The sequence below is a fragment of the Mustela putorius genome, unplaced genomic scaffold (assembly GCF_011764305.1).
Source record: "Mustela putorius furo isolate JIRA1106 unplaced genomic scaffold, ASM1176430v1.1 tig00000127_pilon_pilon_pilon, whole genome shotgun sequence".
NCBI classification, from domain to species: domain Eukaryota; kingdom Metazoa; phylum Chordata; class Mammalia; order Carnivora; family Mustelidae; genus Mustela; species Mustela putorius.
In genome coordinates this window covers 15755042-15776000 of record NW_025421288.1, presented here as the reverse complement: position 1 = coordinate 15776000, position 20959 = coordinate 15755042, and the positions used below count along the sequence as shown (strand labels likewise).

General features: G+C 66.7%; 2 protein-coding genes across 2 annotated transcripts; both read right to left on the bottom strand.

Annotated features, from left to right (window-relative positions):
- Positions 1–250: 250 nt before the first annotated feature.
- IFITM10 (interferon induced transmembrane protein 10) lies at positions 251–6685 on the bottom strand. The gene is made up of 3 exons (XM_045066677.1): positions 6502–6685; positions 5667–6119; positions 251–880 (listed from the first exon to the last, which is right to left on the bottom strand). Exons 2-3 carry the CDS (start codon positions 5907–5909, stop codon positions 731–733), a joined length of 393 nt encoding a protein of 130 aa, XP_044922612.1. The 5' UTR covers positions 5910–6119; positions 6502–6685; the 3' UTR covers positions 251–730.
- Positions 6686–10773: 4088 nt separating this feature from the next.
- Positions 10774–20364, bottom strand: CTSD (cathepsin D). The gene is made up of 9 exons (XM_045066669.1): positions 20189–20364; positions 18128–18287; positions 16098–16221; positions 15584–15702; positions 14202–14428; positions 12446–12568; positions 11935–12079; positions 11732–11830; positions 10774–11653 (listed from the first exon to the last, which is right to left on the bottom strand). The coding sequence occupies exons 1-9, from the start codon at positions 20254–20256 to the stop codon at positions 11486–11488; spliced, it is 1233 nt and encodes a 410-aa protein (XP_044922604.1). The 5' UTR covers positions 20257–20364; the 3' UTR covers positions 10774–11485.
- Between the last annotated feature and the right edge of the window lie 595 nt (positions 20365–20959).

Genomic DNA, 20959 nt, shown 5'->3' with positions numbered 1-20959 from the left:
TTCTAACTTACAGCCAGGTGGGCAGCTGTGTTCGTGCTGCCTAACATTCTGGGGGGCTCGTGTTTGGGGCTCCCGCTGCCAATGCCCAGCTCAGTCTGCTGGCCTCACGGGCAGAAGACTGCCAGGTCACGGAGCAAAGCTTCCTCGGCAGAGTCAGCCCTGGGGGCCTGGACCACCAGGCAGTGCCAGATTGGGGTTCCCAACACTGTCAACCCCCCGTGCCCGCTCGGCTGTGGGACAGAGGCTGGGCCGGAGCCAGACAGGGACTTTATTGACAGGTCACAGACACAGAGCTCGAGCGGGGTCACAGCTCGGAGGGGTGGGGTCAGGGAAGACAGAGTGAGTCCCCAGAGGCTGGCAGCACCCCCAAACTGGGAAGCTCCCACAGAAGCCCTTCTTGCTAGGTGTCAGGTCAGAGGGGCCCCAGGAGCCTTGGGGGGGCACAGGAGGCCAGGGAGGGCAGCCAGTGGAAGCCAGGGTGCAGCCGCACAGACCCCAGACACGGGCAGAGGCGGAGGGTCAGGAGGCAGAGAGGGTGGGCTGGCCCCGAGCTCCCGCCCCCGTAGTGCGCAGAGCTTCTGATGGCCTCGCTGCCCAGGTCACAGCTTTAGGGGGGGCCAGGGCACGTGCCCTGAACAGCCCCAACCACACCGCATCTTGTGTCACAGCAGGCGTGACAACGAACATGTCTCAGTGCTTTGTCTCCACGGCCGGCGGGGCCCGGCAGGCCCTAGTAGTCGGAGAGCGGGTACCGCAGGAAGATGAGGACGAGGATGATGCAGGACGCCGCCAGGGCCGAGCTGGTGATGTTGAACAGTCGCGCCGTCTTGGCGTCTTCCACTGCTCCGTTCAGGTCATTGAGAAGCTTCTTGTCCCGGACCTGAGGCCAGAGGGAGGAGGTGAGGCCAGTGGCCAGAGAGAAGGAAAAGGCTAGTACCGGGGACTTCTGTGCAAAGGGCACACAGGAAGTCTTTGTATTTCTTTTTGCAACTTTTCGGTAGGTCTGAAATTATTTAAAATATAATGGGATTGTCGACAACGCTCTATAACTTGACTGAGTGTTGCTGAGAGCGCACCTGAAGTGTTCTTACCACCAAAAACCTACAGACCTCAAAAACAGTAATTGTGTGTGATGATGGACGTGCTAACCAGCCGCCTTGCTGCAATCGTCACGCGGCAGGTGCGCGTCTCGATCACCACGCCGTGGACATCATCGGACTCACGCAGTGCCACATGTCAGCTGTATCTCAATAAAGCTGGAATCCATAAGTGAACACATAAGATACAGAAGGAAGCTGGTCGCAGAGTTTTATGATCAGACAATGGAGGATGTAAGTGTGCTCTATTCTGAACGAAGTGCCTAATCTAAAACTAATAGGGATTACCTGAAAATAGGCGCTACGCACAGACGGAATAAGTGGTAGTCCCTACAGTCTCTAGGAAGGGATGTTAAGATACAGGGAGTAAGCTGGAGCCCAGGAAGTCCTGGGAAGACAGTGACCGTGGGCAGAGCTGGACCCACTTTCAAGATTCTCTGGTTAGGAAGAGACGTTCCTGAAGAGGAGGCCACCCTCACCCAGGATAAATCTTGGGATTTCCTTCTCTTCGGCACTTTTCTCTTCCACAAAGTCCAAAGAAGTGTAGCTGGGTATGTGGACGGATGAGAAGGAGGGGGAATAGAAAAAAATAGTGCGCGGGTCTCAGGGATGGAGGAGATGACTTGAGGGTAACGGAGCGCAAGTGAGCAAGGAGGAGTGTGAAGACAGGGACGTGGCAATGGGTGCGCCTGGCTCAGCTAGAGGAGCAGAGGGGATGGCGGAGGGCGGAAGGATGACGGGTGTGCTGATGTGTTAGGTCGGAGGATGGACGGACGGATGGCTGACAGGTAGAGCTGGTAAGTAAGATGGAGAAAGTTACTTAGAAGTTGAGGTTAGGTTAATCGTTAAGTGCACTGATATGTAAAACAGTGGGATGAGATGGGGAGAGTAGGGAAGGGAGGAGGCAGCGTAAGGAACTTCTATAAACACAGATGGATGGAGGGTTCCGTGATTATATGGTTGGGGTGAAGACAATAAAAGATGGTGGATCGATGTATAAGGGATCGTGGGTGGATGGATGGATGGATGGATGGATGGACGGTTGGGTGGATGGATGCATGGATGGATGGATGGATGGATGGACGGTTGGGTGGATGGATGCATGGATGGATGGATGGATGGATGGACGGTTGGGTGGATGGATGCATGGATGGATGGATGGATGGATGGATGGATGGGTAGATGGGGGGGTAGATGAATGGATGATGGAATGGTTGGACGGGCAGGTGGCCGGGTGGGTGGGTGGATAAATGGGCAGGTGGACGGTTGGATGGGTGGGTGTGGGTGGGTGGGTGGGTGGGTGGACAGGCAGGTGGCTGGGTGGGTGGGTGGATAGTTAGATGGGTGGGTGGGTGGTGGATGATGTTGATATTCAGAAAGCAAGTAATGGGGAAATATGATTATACAAAAATTGTCATGGTACTGCCCCTCCTAACCAGCCTCTTTTACTTTCCTGTTACCGGGAGGTCCATGATCTCTTACGCCAGATTGAGCAGACACCGTGTCATTGTATTTGCTTCTCCTCTCCTGCCCCCCATCCCTCCCCTAACCCATGCCATGCGCTCCTTTCCTAGCCACCGCACTGGAACGCTAACTGTGCTCTGCCCCTGGGCTTCTCTTGTCCCTCTCCTGCACGTGGGTTGCAGGTTTTATAGCCCTGGCCGTATCTTCCCTTTCTGTGTCTCACACAGAATGAAATCCAAACTCCTCATATAATTTTTCAGATCCTCCCTGCATGGCCATGTCCGGCTTTCCGGGACCATCTTCTCGTCCCCCACAGAAGATGGGGGCCCTGCACCCCTCCCAGGTCGCCCCACCCTCATGTCCTGGAACACCTGTCCCCTTACCCCCCTTGCCCGGTGAAAACGATGCCCCCTCCCGTCCGTCTCCCACACCTGGCTCCAAACTCGTCCCAAATCAGGAATGAAGTATTCTTTTTCTGAAACATGGGGGCACTTCCTGTCTTGGAGGGGTCCTCCGTTCCCTCCGCCCGTTCCTACAGCACCCTCTGACCCCTGCCATGGCCAACCCTGCGGCAGGGGGGTCCCTGCTGGGAAGCGGGGGCTCGGCCACAGTGGGTCCGTGGAGTCTTTGCGGACAGAAAGCCCTCAGGCTGCGGGAGCGGCACGCGCTGACCGAGGTGTGCTCCGGGGGGATGGGGCAGGGCGCGGGCGGCGAGGGTGAGCTATGGCGGAGGATGGAGCTTGAAGAGCCTTGAGTGCTGAGGTGAGGACTCTGGGCTAACGGGGCGGGGCGGGCCAGGGTCATTACGAGCCACTCGTGCTGACTGCAAGTGCAGAGCTGACCTCCTGCATCTCTGCCTTCCCCGGACACGAGGCTCCGCGACACGAGGCTTCACAGTCTGTGTGCTGCATGCCCAGCTGCCCCGAACCGCCCTGGCCCCTGTGGTTGGAGAGGGCAGACGGACGGCGTGACGGGTGGACAGACAGTCGCAGGCAGACAAGGACACAGGGGTTTTCACAGCCACGAAACGCCAGCCTCGGCCCTGCCCAGGTGTGCTTACTCGAACGCTGCTCCTTCTCGGTTTGTTTTGTGAGCGGATGAAGGAAGGAGCTCAGGTGAGGCGCCCGTCAAGAGCCCACCGCCCGCAGGGACCCGGCTGGGACTCGGGCCCAGGCCTTCGGACCCCAAGCCCGTCTGGCGCCCTCGAAGTGGCCCTGCCTGGCTACACATGGGGTGGGGTGCAGCGGGCTGGGGGGCCTGCAGCGGGCTGGACAGATGGACACGTTCCCAGGGGCAGGAGTCAGAGCCAGCCCGCCCGCCCTGTCCCTGCCCCCTGCCCGCCGCTCAGGCCAGAGACAACTCACCTTCCACCCCCTTCCCTGCAAGCCTCAAGCTTTTCCTTCCCTGGCTGTCCCCCAGGAAGGACGTGGGGGAGCAGCCCTGGGGAGGGGGAGTCATTGTGGACTCCCGTCTGCCCCTCAGAAGCACTAATTCCTACCCACCCCCACCCCAGTGCAAATCCGGCACCATTGAGAAATCTGTGACCTACCTACAACCTGCACCAGATGGGCCGGCCCCGGGCCAGCCCGCGCCACAGCCAAGCCAAGGCGGGGAGGGGACAGCTTCCGGACAGGAGCCCACGCTCCGGGCCCGTTCTACAGGCCGCTGTCGGGCCTGGCAAGGGACCCCTGGGCAAGCAGAGCCCTGCCGGCTGCCCCCACAATCCCACCCCCATGGATCCAGAGCTGAGGGCGGTCTGGGGCCTCCAGCCCCCAATCTCTAGGGCCCCTTCCCTTTGCTGCCTCCACAGCACACACAGGCACACACGTGCGTGCACACACACACGCATACACACCATTGCACACGCACACTGAAGCCCATGACACACACAGTTCACACGCACACATGTTCACACGGGCAACTGTACTTCCACGTCCACACTCGTACACACTCACGCTACAGGGGCACACACACTCGTGAATACATGCACACTCACACACACGCACTCGGGCCCCACACGGCGGAGCCCGGAGCTCAGCGCCCAGGCTGGGAGCGAAGGTACGCCTGGCGGCAGTGACGCTGACGATGAGTCAGGAGGTGGGGAAAGCCAGGTGGCTGGGGCGCGGGAGGCCAGGGGAGGGGTGCGGCTTAGGGATGCACAGAGGCAGAGCCGGCCAGGTTCCGCCCTTCCTCCTGGGCCAGCCTCCCCTCCCTCCGGCCCCACATTCAGTCCCCACCTCACTGGGCGCCGCCATCGGTGACGCGCACCTGGGCTTGGACCCGCGATCTGGGGACTGTGACGATCTGGCCGGACACGAGCCGGTCCCTTCCGAGTGACAGGGAGACGGGTCCTGGCTGTGGGGCCCTTCAGTCCTTACACATTTGCCCAGAGCTCCCCGCTTCAAATGTGAGTGGGCCACAGCCTCTCCCCTGCAATCTTAGTCCACTGCTTTCGGCCTTGTCCCGGGGACATGAGGCCCGTCTTCCTGGCACCCTGCTTGGCTCCCAGCCAGCTCCTCTCCCAGCGGTGAGGGGCTTTTGGAAATTGTACCCACTCCAGGTTGGGCGTCAGGGGTGTATGGGACATGCTTGTGGCTCTCTGTCCCTGGGCACTCTGGCCACCAGGAGAGACTGTCTAGAAACCGTGTGGGAGAGGGAAGGCAAAAAGCAGTGACTTGAGCGAGACCCTGGGTACCGTGGGCTCTTTCTGAATGCCTGCCTGATTTCAGGGCCCCAGGGAGGGTCTTGGAGAGGAAGGTCTCCATGCTGTCCCCCTGTCACCAGGGAAGGGCTCCAAGGGTCTTCATCGGGGAGCTGGCTCCATCCCGCCTCCGCAGGGACAGCTCAGCGACCCCGGCCCAGAGGATAGGACATTGAGCCCTGGGTCTGCTCTGCAAGGAGGGAGCTGGCTGGGCAGAGAATGCAGGCCCGGGGCCCCTGAGCCCCGCAAGGCAGCCTGGAAGCTTCCGCAGCGCAGGACTGGGAAGGGCAGCCCCTCCCTGCCGGCTCAGAGCTAGCCGACAGCCATGTGTCTCTGGATCCCACGAGGTGCCCCCGCCTGCCCCCCATCCCCCGCTGCTCTGGCCCCTCCCCTGCCCCACTCACTTTGAGGGAGTAGGCCAGCGCGATGAAGCCCAGGCAGCAGAAGTTGAGGTAGACGAAGTTGAAGATGGACCACAGGTAGTAATCATTGACCTCGGTGGTGTCCGGGTAGACTTCGATGACCGTGGTGGGGTTCGTCGTGGTCTTCTTCTCGGCAAGGTGCTTGCAGGCCTGGGGGGCGCCCGAGGCCCGCACGCTGTCCGCCTTGCTGCTCTTCGACTCCATGGGGAACAGGGTGGGCGCCATGGGGGGCGACGCTGAGGGCTCGGGGGCCGGGGCCGCCGGAGCCTGCAGGGCCGGGGGCTTGGACACGCAGGCAAAGCAACCCTTGGGTGAGCCTGCCGGGGGCCTTGGAATCCAGAAGGCCCCGTCCAGGGGGACTCGGGCTTCCTGGGCTCCGTCCGTGGTGCTGGCCGGGGCTCCCAGCGAGGCTGGGCACTGGCCGGGGCCCTGCGCCTGGAGGGAGGGGAGAGGAAGAACGAGCTGGGTCCTGCTGCCCTGTAGGGCTTGCCCCGGTGTCCTGCAGCATCTCCCCTGCAGACTCACAAGCGGCCCCAAAGGAGACGGAAATCCCCACCGAGGCAGCCAGCTGCCCGCCTGCCACCTGCCTCCCCACCCCCCGCCCCAGCCACCCCGATGCCAAAGCCCTTCCCAGCAGCCTTGGCAGGAGCACCGGGGGCTTTTCCTCACTTTGCCGTCTGCGCACAAACACTCACCCACTGACACACAACAGCAACACCCCCCTATGCCCAGCAACGCCCCAGCCGACAGGCTGTGCAACAAACAGAGCACACCGGCATCCCTAACGCCCCGGCACACACAGGACACGCAAACCCACAATGACAGCGTCTCAGCCACGGTCTGGCAGGACGAGCAGAGCTCTCCGAGCACTGGCAGGCTGACACGGCTGACACATCGGACCCCAAGGCTCTCCAGACCCCGGGGCACGCCCCTGCGCTCAGATGCTTCCAGGTAAACAGCTCTGCACTGTGACACGCAGCGTGGACACACACACAGCCACACAGGCTCGGACGCAATCGCCGGGGCATGGAAATGGCCACTGCGGGCGCCTCAAACCCGTGCGCGTCGTCCCCGCCCCCCATCGCTGCCCGAGAGCGGCTGCTGGGACCCCAAGCGCTCCCTCGCAGGGAGCCCCCAAGCCGGTGCCACGGACAGACGCACAAGGACACTCCGCGAAACGCGCACTTGTCCAGGCAGGCACCAAGGCACCCCCGCGCCCCGCGCCCTCCCCCCACCCCAGGGGGGTCTGCGCCGTCACCCGGGTACCGGCCCAGGGCTGCTGTGGCCACATGGACGGCGCGCCCCGCGCCCTTACCTGCTGGCGACTCCTTGGCGGGCGGGCCAACCCCTGCGCCGCGGTCCGCGCGTCCTTCCGCCGGCCGCGGCTCGCTGTCTGTCCCGCCGCTCCGCGTCCCGGCGGCCCAGCCTCGGCGGGGGGAGCACGCGGGGCTGGCGGCGCCGCTGTCCCCGCTCCTGCGCTCCCTCCGCAGCGCCAGGCCGGCCGCGCGGCTGCAGCCCAGCCTGACTCACGGCGCCGGCGGGCGCCGCCACCTCCCCGCCTCCTCCCGCCCGCAGGGTGGGGGCCGCGCGCGCCCGCGGGAAGCGGGACCCTGGGGGGCTACAGAGCCGGCGTGGGGGGGGGGGCTTGCGGGGATGGGTCCTCCTACAGTGCCACCCGGTGTCCCCACGCTGAGCCTCCCCTGCCTCCCTGCCCCTCCCTCTTGCAGGGCCCCCAGTCTCTCTGGCCACTGTCTCTCCAGGAGGAAGACCCTCCATCCCGCCGCTGGCCCCCTCGTCCCAGCGCAGCGACCGGACGGCTGGCTGAGCCCCTTCCCCTCCGCTGCCCCTTCTCCCACTGCCCGGTCCCTCCTCTCCCCACGTCTCAGTCCTTGTCCCTCTTCAAGAACTAGTGCTGGCCTGGCGGGGCCCCCACCCTGCCCAGAGCCCAGGGACCCCCACCTGCACTCCTCCCCAGCCCGCCCCCAAATGGAGCCTCTCTCTGAGCCCCGACCCCACACCCCGCTCTGCACAGTGCGGCCCCTAGCAGAGGCCCTAGCACCAGAGGCTCTCAAATCCAGCGGTCGCTGGACCCTGGTGGCCTCCAAGCGGCCCCACCCTTTCTGACCCCACAGAGACTCCTGACCCTCTGACCCTGCGCAACCCAGGACAGACCCCTCAGCCCGACCTCCTGAATGTGAAGCCCTCACGCGTCCAGTCGTGAAGGCCCTGACCTCTCACTGGTTGGCTCCCTCGGCCCATGGGGCCAGATGTTCTCCAAGCCCCTAACGGCACTTGTCTCTGTGGGGACAAGTCCTCTCACCTGCCCATGTCTCTCTGCCAGTCCTGCCTGTCCCACCTGGGCCGCAACCCTGGCAGATGCCCCTTCCTCCAGCCGACACCCCCCGCCCAGCCGCAGCCCCAGCCCCCTCTGAGAGCCTCCAGTCACTCTACACCCTCTTGCTCTCTCTCACACTTGTCCCCAGATGACCTCTCCTTCCCGCAAAAGTCCCAGTGAGTCCCATCAGCAAGGGAAAAGGAAGCCCTAACCCTCTCCGCCTCTCCCGAAGCCCCTCCCCTCCCCGTGCGAGTGCCCTCTTCACCAACCCACCAGCCTCCACAGACCCCAGACCCTCCAAAGCCCCCCAGAAGCTGTGCCTGTGTGTGGTAGCCCTACGCTTCCGCCCCCCCACCCCAGCTTCCCCCAAGCCCCTGTCCCCTCAGAGGCCCTGGCTGCTCCCTGACCAGCCTCTCCTCCGAGCCTCTCCTCCGAGCCCGGGTCTTCTCAGGGGCAGTGCTCGCCCGCCTCTGCCTGGGGCCTCTGCCGAGCCCTGCTCTCCCCAAACTTCTCTCTGAGTCTGAGGCCTTCTGGGAACCCCCTCGCTGGACAGGCCCCAGCTCCTCCCCGAGCCCTCCCCTGCCAGCCCCGCCCCCGGCCACCCTGGTCCAGCCTCCTCCGTGGCTGTCCGGAACCCCAGGGACCTCCAGGAGGTTGATGAAAGCCCTGGTGAGCGGGAGAGGCCCCAAGAACCAGCGCCGCACCCCCACCCTGGCCACGCCCTCGGCAGGGCCCGGCCCGGTCCAAGAGCCCACAGGCATGCGGAGGATGGGGACGGTGGTGGGGACGAGGATTCGGTGCTCCCTCATGCCGCACCCGCTGCCCCCTTCCCAAGGGCACACGTGGCCTGCACCCCAGGCCTCAGCCGAGGCAGACATGCGGAGCCACAGCTCGCCCAGCTCACCCGCGGCCCCACCTGCCACAGGCTCGGCCCGGGGGCGGCTGCGGCGGCCAGCGCGGCTGGTGGGCACAGGAGCCCGCTAGTCCCCAGACAGCAGGGGAGGGCTGCCTGCCCCAGGTCCCAGGGCGGGCTCGGGGCTCTCTGCTCCACACAGCCTTGAGGCTGCCTCTCAGGGCCCCAGGACCCAGAGCGGCAGGAGCGAGGGGAGGGAGCCATAGCCCCCGCTGGCCGCCACCCGGTGGGTGAGGGAAGGCGCTCTCCTCGGGCCGGGCGTCCTCCGGGCAAGGGTAGAGGCAGGAAATGCGCCCCGGAGCCTGCTGGACTGGCGCAGAGCACGGCCGGCCAGCCGGGACTGGGGCCAGGTGTTGGGCTGGCGGGGGGGCGGCCTATCGTCACCCAGCTTCTAGGGTCAGACCAGAGGCTTGGGGTTGGGTCACAGAGCTGGATGTGAGCCGGGAGTCGGACACTAGGGTCCAGAGGACCCAGCCAGCAGCACAGGGCAGTCGTCCTGGTCCTGGGCTCGAGCGTCGGCACCCGATCCGTGGCCAGATGGGGGCTGGAGGCTCAGCCTGGGCACAGGGCCACCCTGCTGTGCTCGCCCCCATGTTCCAGAGAGGGGGTGGAGGTGGCCCCGAGCTGAGGGTCACAATGGCAGGGCCAGCAGCGTGGGAGCCGCCCTCCAAGGCCCTGGCAGGCAGAGGCAGGTCCAGGGCAGCCAGCAGGGACTGGAAGTGGGGGTGGGGCAGGGCTGACTCCTTCCTGGCCAGCTCTGACTCTAGGTGTCCTAGGGCACAAAGGCTTGGATGACACCATCTCCCCAGCAGGCCCGCCGGCTCCCTGCTCATGTTTCCGGTGCGGGGAACACAGGGCATGTGTTTGTAAGCCTCCTTGCAAATCTGGTCGAGTGTCTGTTGAAGGAGCCAGCTAGGGCCTGGCTGTGGGGTGCAGTCCCTGCCTCCCTAGGGCCAGGCCAAGGACAGCCACAGCACTGAAGGCTGAGAAGGCCCCAGGACGCGGACATCGGTCGTATTTGCCATCTCCCTTACACCTGCGGGGGTGGGGGAGGCTCCAGGCAAGTGTCCAGAGTGGCTGATCGCAGCGGGCATCGTCCCAGTGGCTCAGACACTCCTATTCATCCCTTCAGACCTCCTGCCTGTGCGGCTGCCTCTGGGCTGATGAGCCCAAGCCCCCCTCAGTGAACTCCCAAGAGGCCAGATCTGCGGGGAGGTCAATGCAGCCTGAGGCGATTCCTAACCTGGGACCCCTGAACCCTGAGGCTCGGGCCCCCAGGCCGGCATGCTCCAACATCGACTTGCTTTGCGCAGAGATGGCGTCCAGATGTGGCCAGGAGGCCCAGAGGGAGGCAGGCTGCCCACTCGCCATCAGCCCTTCGCCAGCTCGCGTCCTGGGCTCTCATGGGCGTCAGGGGGCTGGGGAAGCCCGGGGCCCCGCTGCTGGTGAGATGTCGTCCGGGGAAGCATGGCAGCCACTCACCTGGGCCACTCCCCTTGACCCATGCTCAGAGCAGGCCCTGGCAACCTCGCCCGGCCCCACCCCAACCCTCCCGCCAAGGCCACATCCTGCGGCTCCAGGCCCCAGCCCTCAGGACGCGCCAGGCCTCCGCCAGCGAGGCTGGGCAGCAAGCTCGAGCCTCCAGGATCCTCTGTTTCAGGGCAGGGGGTCTGAGGGCTGGGGGCTGGGAGCCGGGGCACCTCCAAAGCTTCCCCCCGCCCCCCGCCTGGCTGTGAGTCAGCCTTCGGGAACCACGGCCTCACACCAGCCACTCCAGCTCCTTCCCAGGGCCAGACTCAGAACCGCCCTCCCCCCCCAACAAAACACGCCAACACAGAAGAGAGAGGCCCAGACGACTGTATTTCCATGTTCACTTTGGCTCCTGGTCACTCAAGAGGGGAAAAGCTCACAGAAGGTGGCACCAGCCCCCCTCCTCTCCTTCTTCCCCAACCGGCACCAGCAAACGCCCTCCTGGATGGGGTCGAGCCCCAGGAGGACCCCAAAGGCATCACAAGGCTGCCTTTTGTCCCTGAGTCCTGACCCTTCCTGCTTGTCCTTAGGCCTCGGCGGGGCCCCTTCCTCGATGGGCCACACGGGAAGATGGGCCAGCAGTGCCCCGCTCTGGACCCCAGGCCAGACCCCAGGAGGAGAAGCCCAGAGAACAGCCTGGCCTGGGGTGGGGGCTCAGTCCAGAAGTCCTGCCGGGGCAGCCAGGCCCCCGAGGCACGGGCTGGGGGTGGGGTGGGGGGGGGGGGGGTCCCGGCTGCAAGACGACGGGCGGCCAAGCCAGGCTGGGGCTTCCCAGTCAGTCACGTGGCTCCAGACTCGGGGTCAGCCTAGCGGCTGCTGCCCCACACCCCGCCCTCTACTAGACAGACAGACACGCCAAGGCCGGGGAAACCACAGAACAAAACGGCAGCCCGACAGCCCGGCGCCTGCAGAGCTGGGCTGTGAGTGTGAGTCTGAGCGTGAGTGTGTGTGGCAGGGGTGGCCGGGAGGGCGGGGGCGGCCAGCCTCCTCCTGCGGACCCCTTACTCCCCAGCGGGCGGGCAGCTAGAGCCTGGTGGCCTCGGCCAGGCCCACGCGGTTCTGGTCCCGGTCGAACACAGTGTAGTAGCGGCCGATGAAGACGTCCCCCAGGATCCAGAGCGGCCCGCCAGGCGGGGGGATGTCCATGCCCATGAAGCCGCTCAAGCAGATGGTCTTCCCGCCCTGCGACACCTGGGCCGGCCACTGTGGTCAGCATCCGGCCCGCAGCCCCAGGGGCCTCCGCCCCGCCCCGCCCCGGCCACCACTGACCTTGAGCGTGTAGTCCTCCGACAACAGCTTGTAGGGTTTGCCGCCCAGCTTCAGGGTGACCTCGGGCAGGGTGGACACCTTCTCACAGGGGATCATGTACTGAGGGAGAGAAGACGGAACAGCTCGGGGGGCACCGAAGGGGCGGCGGGGGCACCCCGTCCACGCGGCCCACTCACCCCGTCCACGCGGCCCGGCCCGCTCACCTCGCCCTGGATCAACGGCACGGCCCCGATGGCCTTCTGCAGCTCGCGCACCTCGTCCACGGGGCCCACGATGAGCGAGGTGCCCGTGTCCACGATGGCCTCGCAGCCTCCCTTGCACAAGGTCAGGCTGCTGCCCACGTCCACCCTGCAGGGAAGGGGGCGTGAGCACGCTGGCCTGGGCCTGGGCTCAGGGCGGGCCTTGGGGGACAGTCCTACCTCCACACCGCAGCCCTGCGGGGATCCTGCCTGCCCCCCCTCTGGCTGTGCGCAGCGGCGGCACAGACTCAAGAGGTCAAGAGCGGGTTAACTGCCGGCCTCGAGATCGCAAGCGGAGGGTCAGAGCCCAGGGGCCAGGAGCACAGCTGGGCACCAGGAGGTGGGAACGGACACCCAGGGCCAGGGGCCGGAGGGCTGTAGCTACCCAGAGGCCGGCTGAGTGGGCGGCTGGGCAGGGCCCCGCACGCCAGGCTCCCCGCGGGTCCGAGCTCCGGCCCCCCTGCCCAGCACTCACTGTTCCATGTGGACCTGCCAGTACGCCTTGCGGGTCACGTTGAGGTAGGACAGGGGACCCTTGTAGTACTTGGAGTCTGTGCCGCCCAGCATGAGCTCACCCCCGGGCTGCGCGCCGGGGTCCCTGGGGGAAGAGAGGGTGGGAGTCAGCCACGCTCGCTCCTGGGGCGCGGGCTGCCCACGCCCGCCCTGTGGGTCCAGCCTGACTGCTGACAGGACAGCCACACGCTGGGGCCAAGCCAGGAGGGGTGGGCGGCGCTGCAGAGACGGAAAGACCTGGAGGGAGCACAGGAGGGGGAGGACTCCCTTCTTGAGGGGCAGGGCTCCGACCCCACACCCGGTGAGGCCTGCAGAGGTGCCCAGCCCGCCAGTGAGGAAGGCCGGGGGCAGGCGAGCGGCCAGGGGGAAGCGAATGCCAGGAGCCCAAGGAAGGGGGCCGCAGCTGCCGGAGAAAAACCAACCAGGGAAGGCTTCTGGGGGAGGCACTGGGCAGCACGGGGAGTTGAGCCCGCTCATTCCTGCCCCAGGGCCTTTGTACCTTCTGTTCCCAAGGATGCCCTTGCCCTCACCCAACTGCTCCCGCGCCCCCTCACCTCTCAGCTTCCCCACACACAGCCTGCACTGCTGGCCCTGCTCCCGCCTCCAGACTGCTCCAGATTCTGCGCTGGACTCACCTTCCTCCCGGCCGGGCCCCACTCAGAAACACCAGGCCAAGCCCCGTCCGCCTGCCCTCCCCCAGGCTTCACCCCTGAAATCCCGGCAGGGAAACCCCACGGCTGGCTTCCATCTGCTCCGCACCTGCTGCCCTGCCCCTCCACCCTATCCAGGAGGCATGAGCCTGGGCCCGAGGGCTCACGGGAAAGACCCCAGCCTAGTCAGCGGCCTGGGGTCACCTGGCCTCTGGGAGGGGACTCTGCCTCACGTGGCTGCTGAACTACCCCGAGGGTGGCCCCCATGCTGACGGCAGGCGCCGGGCAAGAGGGGAGGCTTCCGGGCAGGCACTCGGCCGGAGTGCCTGGGGCTGGACCCCGAGGGTGAGGAGGGGGCGTGCGGGCAGTGGCCACCAGCCGTCGGGGGTCACCTACATCCGTCCTTGGCACACCCTCATCCGGACCTGTGGCACTGCCCCGACGGAGACGGGGGCCCCTTCTCGAGGGCGCAGCACACAGATCACCCACCCTTCCGTGCAGGGCCAAGGCCACTGGGAAACTCGGCATAGCTGCCAAGGGGCGGCTGGTGGGGGCCGCTCCCCACCGTCAACCCTAGGCCGTGGTTCCCTCTAGCAGCATCTGGCACTGAGGGCCCCACCGGGGTCACCTCACCTCCTCTGAGAAGCCCCTCACCTCTGGAGGTCTGGCCACAGTTTGGAGCTTGTGGCTCTGTTCCCTCTGGGCCGTCAGTGACTCTGGGGCCACATCGCCCACCATCAGACCCAGGGAAGCCCGGGCTGATTGACCATGAGCCCTGACCAAGGTCTGGCTCTGCGGGAGGGGGGCCCACTGAGCGAGATCCTGGGCCCACAGCCTGAGCCGCTGACGGGAAGCCCCGGCCCCACAGCCTGTCCAGAGGGCTCCCCACTCGTCTGTAAAGGAGTGACCAGTCCCCTTCCCGGTCAGAGGCTGCAAGTCAGAGGCCGCAGCCCGGTGCCGAGAGGGGAGGTGGGCAGCCCAAGCCCCCAGTGTTGAGCCCCGCAGAGCTGGGAGGAGGGGTGAGGCCCGAGCCCCTCCCACCCGGGGGCCGAGCCCCTCCCACGCCACCTGTTCAGGTAGAAAGAGAAGATGTTCTTCTCCACCAGCTTCTGCTGCATCAGGTTATCAAAGACGGGAAGCACGTTGTTGACCGAGATGCGGGGGTAGGCCATGCCCAGGATGCCGTCGAACTTGGCCGCGATGAAGGTGATGCCCGGCTGCTTGGTGGCTTCCCCGAACGTCTGCCTCTCCACCTTGACGCCAGCCAGGCTCGACAGACCCGACTTACAGGGCACCTGTGGGCCGAGGGGGATGGTCAGCGGGCCATGGGCACCTCGGAACCCAAGCCCCGGGCCCCATGTGTGCGTGCACCCAAGCCCCAGTCATCACCCGCGACCTCGCACAAAGCCCAGGAGGAAAGGCTGGCGACACCGGGTGGGGACACAGCTGAGTAGAGGGACACAGGGGTCCAAGATCGTCAGGACAGCTGCCATCGGAGTTAACAGATAGGTGGGCCCTGGGCCAGCCCCACCCAGCCTGCTCCTGACCTTGGGCTACTGGATCCCCATGACCCAACTATGACCCAACTCAGCAGACTCAAGGCCACACCACCCCTCCCCCACCACAGGCCAGGCAGCAGCTGACAAACACTGAGCAGGATGTGGGGAGAAACGGGCTGTTTGGGGCCGACACCCTGACAGCGGGCACAGGGCAGTGTCCTCGCCAACATCCTCTTTTGGGCCACAGAGATCAGGAGGAGACCCCAGCAGGGCAGGTGGGTCCGGGGAGGGGCCGTGCCGCTGCAGGAGGGGCCGTAGCCACCATGCCCCATCGCCTTCCTGCTGGGGCTGGGGTTGGGGCTGGGGGGCCAGAGGCCGCGGGGCAGGGGCTGTGCCATGTTCTGCTTTGCTCCTCTGCCCCCAGGACTCTCAGTCCTGACCCTTCTGGTGGCTGCACACTAAGAGGTCTCACAGAGGCGTGGGCAGGTCCGTCCAGGGCCTGCCTACCTGCTTCACCCCAAAGATTCTCTGCGGCAGGCATGGTGCCCGGAGGGACCGCCAGTGTCCTCTACGGGGACCCCCGGCACATCTCTGCCCTCCCCTCCCAGTGGCCAAGGCATCGGAACAGAAGTCAGTCCCTTGCGACCGGCTCCCCCACCCAGCTGTCGGCCGCGACCCAAGGAGGAGCCTCATTTGAATCGCTTCTGGGTCCTGGTCCCAGACTCGGCCCGCGGCTCTCGCACCCACGCCCTCGTGGCTCCACTTTCAGCGCTCAGGCTGTCACGGCGCACGTACCCCAGAAACGCACAGCACCAGGTCCGCTGCCCGAGCCCCGAGCCAACCCCCCCCCCCGCCACGCTCCTGCTCGCACCTCAGAGGCCCTGCCCTGGGGGGCTGTCACCGCGCCGTCGGAGTGCCCCGGGGCCCGGGGCAGCGTCAGCAGGGACTCACCGACACGGTGTCCTGGCTCAGGTACCCGGAGAGGCTGCCGGAGCCGTAGTGGATGTCGAAGCTGGTGCCGTTCTTCACGTAAGTGCTGGACTTGCCGCTGTTGTACTTGTGGTGGATCCCTGCGCGGCCGAGGCCCGTCAGCCGCCGCCTGGCCTGCCGTGGAGCCCCCCACCAGGCCACCCGCCGGTGTCGGCCAGACCCATGACCCCAGGCTCGGTGTCGGCCAGCAGTGGTCGGGCCTGCCCTGCCCCATCCTCTGCCGCCACGGTCCCAGCCAGGACGCGAAGCTAGGCTGCCGTGAACGGGTTCCCCTGGAAAGTGGGGTGCCCTGGGGCAGGGCGGCGGGGCCAGGCCCACCCGGTGTGGCCGAGACGCGTCCGCGGCCGACAGGGGCCGAGGCAGGGCCACCGAAGGCCCGGGGCCCGGGGTGGGGGGCTTGCTTCCCTGCTAGGTGGCGGCCAGGCCCCGTCCCCCTGCCCGCACCCCCGCTGCACGAGGCGGCACGGAGACTCACAGCAGGCGATGTCCAGCAGCTTGCAGTGGATCGAGGGGACCCACAGGTTGGAGGAGCCCGTGTCAAAGACGACGGTGAAGCACTGCGGGGGCGTCCCGATGCCGATCTCTCCGTAGTACTGCGCCTGCGCGGGGCGGGGTCCGTCAGGGCCGTGGGCACCGCGCCCCTGGTTAGCCTGCGTCCAGACTTCGCGAGGCCCAGGCCAGAGGACGGACACCCGGGCTCCGCTCCCGCCCCTCCGCGGCCCTTGGTCCTCACACCCCTGGGCGCTGTGGGTTCCTGCCTGAACACGTGAGGGTGGGGGACGACCACCCCATGTAAAAGGTGAGACCAGCAGTCACAGCGGCTCGGCGGACCCAGGGCCCCGGAGGACCCGCCGGGAAGACACCTCTGCCCCAGGCCCCCAGCAAGGGGCGACTGCCTCCCCACAACGGGGGGCACATCAGGGCTTGCCTCTGGCACCTCATTCCCACCCTGTCCTTGCTCCACCGGACCAAGCTTGGTGGGCTCCTAGGCAGAGGCATGAGGACAACCAAAGGGAGGAGGTACACCCTGGAGGCCAGAGCACTGGCTCAGATCCCTCCCTGCCAAGAGACCCTGCCTTCGCACCCAGGGCCTCAGTTTCTTCATCAGTACACGGGGGAGGAGGCAGTCTGTGGGAAGACCGGGGCCACTGAGCCACAGGTGAGCATGAAGGGGGCACATGCCCCTTGGACCCTCAAAGGGAAACCCGGTCACTGGGGCTCTCCCAGGTCAGAGGACACGGTGGCTTGGAGGAAAACGTGTGCTTGGGGCCCCCTGGGCCCTGCCAGCCTGGGCACCCCTTCTCCAGGGACAGAGGCTGGGCCCTGGGTCACTAAGGGATTCCGGCTCCAGTCCCTGCAGGAGCGAGTCTCCTGCTACTTGGCTCCAGGGACAAGCAGCAGCTGCTGCCTCATGACCTGAAATAAGTGTCCAGATTTGGGGGGCTGGGGGATGACTCAGCAAATCTCCGTGTGTGTGTGTGTGTGTGTGTGTCCACACAAGAGCTTGCACTAGGGGATCAGGAACTGGTTGCTCAGGCCCCGAGACAGATGCCCCCCCCCCACCAGCCCAGTCACATGCCTGTGAGGCCACAGCTTCCTGGCACAGCGGGTGCTCCGGCCAGACAGGGCAGAGGGCATGGCCACATGTCCCAACCCCAGGTGGACCAGCGTCCGGATATCAGTGAGGAGCTCGGTCCACCACGCGGGGACGGACCACGCAGGAAGACGCCACCCGGGCTGCCCCAGAGGTGCAGGCGGGGTCCCAGGACCTGACCCCGAGCTGGGACCAGGCTGACCCAGCCCTGGCTCGGTTTGGGGCTTACAGCATGTCCCGACTCCAACCTGTCTGCCCCTCGAGGAGCACTGGGTGCGATCAGCACTGGCTGCTGACCAGTGAGGAAGGAGGGGTGGAGGCAGGAGAGGGTCATGGGGAGCGCCAGGCCTTCCAGCAGGACAGGCAGAAACAAAAGAACTCCAGAGCCATTAATTAGGCCTGGACAGGCAGGCCCGGATGACCGGAGCACAAGGACCGCGCAGCCCCTTGGGGCCTGAGTCTGATTTGGGCTCCTCCACACCCAGCTGATGGCCACGGGCCCAGCTCGCTTATCTGCAGCTGTGACCCTGTCCCCCACAGCCACAGGCTGGCCTGAAGAACAAGACAGCTCCCGATGCCCTTGTCAGTGGGATGCAGCGCGAGGTCCCGGAGAAGCCAAGGGCACCCCCACCTCCCTGCACACCCCGCCCCCCAGGGCCAGGACCCTCATGGGGACACAGGTGGGAGTCCCCAAGGGGCGGGGGTAGTGGGAGGAGCACCCAGCAGGGAAGGGCGGGGCTGGGCAGAAGCCCCTCCCCCCACGGAGCAGGTGACTCCTGCAAAACCACAAGGTGCAGAGGAGAGGGCTTCCAGAACACTCACTCAGCGCTTTCCCCGAGAGCCAGCTCCGTCCTAACCCGGGCCTGCTGTCCACCCAGCCCACGCCCCGAGAGGACGAGCCCCATACTCACGTCCATGTAGTTCCTGAGCACCTCCGGAACGGGATCCCCCGCCACACTGGGCACCCCCTGGGAGTATTTTGAAATGGGGCCTCTGGCGATCAGATCCTCCACGGGGCCCCCCAACTCCGACATGGTCCGGCGCACAGAGGTGAACTTGTACAGCGGGATTCTGTCAAGAGGAGCGAAAGGGGCTCATCAGGGCTCGCCTCCTCCTCCCCCCGGACTGCTCCGTACCCTCCCCCATCCCTTGTCCACAGTCGGTGCCTCCTCCGGTCCCTCCCGGGACAGCGGCCCGTGGGGTCCGTTAGGGCACGGGCGCCCATGCGTCACACCGGCCCCATGCCCTCTGAGGGGACCCGTTCACCTGCCCTCCGAATCTGCTGCTCTCCACACAGCCCCCACGAAGAGGTGGTGCCCACTTCCCTGCCCGGCCACCAGGGCAGGCTATGCCTGGTCATCAGATGGGACTTCAACACCACCTCCGAGAAGCCCTCCTTGGCCAACCTTCAATGTGACCCTGTTTCCCCCCAGGGCCCTCACAGTAGTGAATTCATTTCCTGCCGATGCGTCCTCTGTCCCCATCACGGTGCAGACCCCAGGAAGGCAAGGCCTGCCCTGGGGTGGTGGAGGTCTCTGCCTCTGGGTCTGCCTTCCCCTGACATGCCCACGGCTCCCCCAGTGCCAGCCCCTCCCGGCCTTGGCAGTCTGCCTGGGCAGAGAGAGCACGGGGTTGAGGTCAGGTGACCGGTTCTTGTGCATGTAGGTCCCTCTCTGGCCTGGGACCTTGCTCCTGGGTTTCAGCTTGCTCCCAGCTCCGACGGTGCAGGGGACAGGAAAACACCCCCGAGCACACCCCAACCCTTGGACGGCAGGTCTTCCCAGCCCAGGCGATTTGGGAATTCAAGGTCACAGCTGGCCCTTCCTGGCACACCAAGGGCGTGCTTAAGGAAGATGGGCTCTTGCCCAAGACCTAGGAGGCTGTGAGAGTCCACAGTTCTCCCCTGGGGGAAGGGGACACGCCCTCCAGTAACCCAGGAAACAGGTGCCATCAGTCCCACAGGGCCGGGAGGAGGTGTGAGGGGCTCTGGTCTGGCTGCGAGGCCCGCACAGCCGCATCCTCCGCTCCCCACGGCCGTCCATTCCCAGCGGGGAGGCCTGTGGGTGGCACCAGGGTAGGCGCAGCCCTACAGGTGCCTCCCCACAAAGACTCCATTTGGGGCTACGTGCCCCCAAGCCACAGCCCATGGTAAAGCCCACGCCGAGTGGCCTTCTGGCAAGGGTGAGTCCCACTCGGCCCCCAGCCAGCTCCCACAGCTCTGTGACCTCACCCACCTGCCCACGGGCAAAAGGCCCATGGCAAAGGCACAAGGATGCCTTCCCAGGCACCAGGCCCCATGGGGCAGGGTGGGTGCAGGGAGAGAAGGGGCTGGCCCTCTGTACCCACCCCCCCATCTGGGAAAGCAGGCTGCCTGGCAAGAGTGGGAGGGTGGGCGGTGGCCCTGCTGGTCCTGGGCCTGGCTCGTCGCATCCAGGCCCGGCGGTGGATGCACTGCCCTGGTACCGGGGACAGGGTCCTGGGCCTGAGGAAGGTGTGGTCCTCACGAGGGCAGGGGCCGGTGCGGAAGGCTGCTGCAGCCCGGCCACTCCCCCAGACCCTCCCCTTAGGCTTCCTCCCTTGTGTCTCTGAGACGCCGGGGGGCTCCCCGCGCCACAGGGTCCCCCGCCCCAGAGCCCCCGGCACAGACCGAGGCAACCACGCCCAGTTCACAGCCGGCAAAGGAGGCGGCCAAGCGGGCGCTGGGGCTGTGCGGGCTGCACGCGGGGGTCCCGGCTTCCGCACGCGGCCGCGAGCGCAGGGACCGCGATGCACCTGTCCTGGGTTCGCTCGGTCGGCCCGGGCCCCAGCCGCCCTCGCCCGCGCAGCCGCCGCCCCCCACGGCCGAGCGCAGGGCGGCAGGGCAGGAAGGGGCCCGGGGCCGCGGGGGGGGGGCCCGCAGGAGGCGGCGCGGGCGCACGGCCGCATTCCGGAGCCGGGGCGCGCGGAGGGCGCCGGGGCGCGCGGGGCCTCACCGGACGAGCGCGGTGGCGGGCGCAGCGAGCAGCCCGAGGACGAGCAGCAGCAGGCTGGGGGGCTGCATGGTGGCGGCGGCGGGGTCGGAGCCGAGCGCCGGGAGGCCGCGCGCTTATAGCCGGGATGACGGCGCACTCGGCCGAGTCAGCTGACCGCGCTGTTTGCACCCGGCGGGTCACGCGGGCCGCGGCCGGGGCGGGGCCATCCGGGCCGGCCCCCCGCGGGGCCGCGCACGCCGCTCGAGGGCGCGCACGCAGGCCGGCGAGTTCCCGGAGCGCCGCAGCCCGAGGGGCGCGCGGGCGGGGCGGCGGGGGACGCGGGCCGGGGCGGCGGGGGACCGAGCTTGGGACCCTGGGGACCGGCAGCCGGGCAGCCCCCGAGCCCGCGGCTCCGTCGCCGCCCCGAACCCGCGGGCCGTGCGCCGCGCGAGGCCAGGCCGCGCCGCCCTTCCCAGCCCCGCCCCCCTCCGCTGCACCTGCTGCGGCGCCGGCCTCCGCCCAGGCCTCCTCGTCCACCTCCGCCAGCCACTCTTCTTCGACCCGGCGTCCTGCAGACCTCATCCTGTCTCCAAGCGTTCCTAGGCGTCCCCTTCCAGCTCCCCAGAGCAGCACCCGCCTGACCCTACCCCGGGTCCTCCGTCCTCTGGGGGCCCACGGTCCCCTCCAGGCCCATCTCCAAGGATGCTGGGCGGCGGGATCACATAAGGAGCCGGGTCTCTCACCTTGAGCGATTGGGGTCGTCTTCACCAGCCTGGGGAGAGTCCCTCCCCG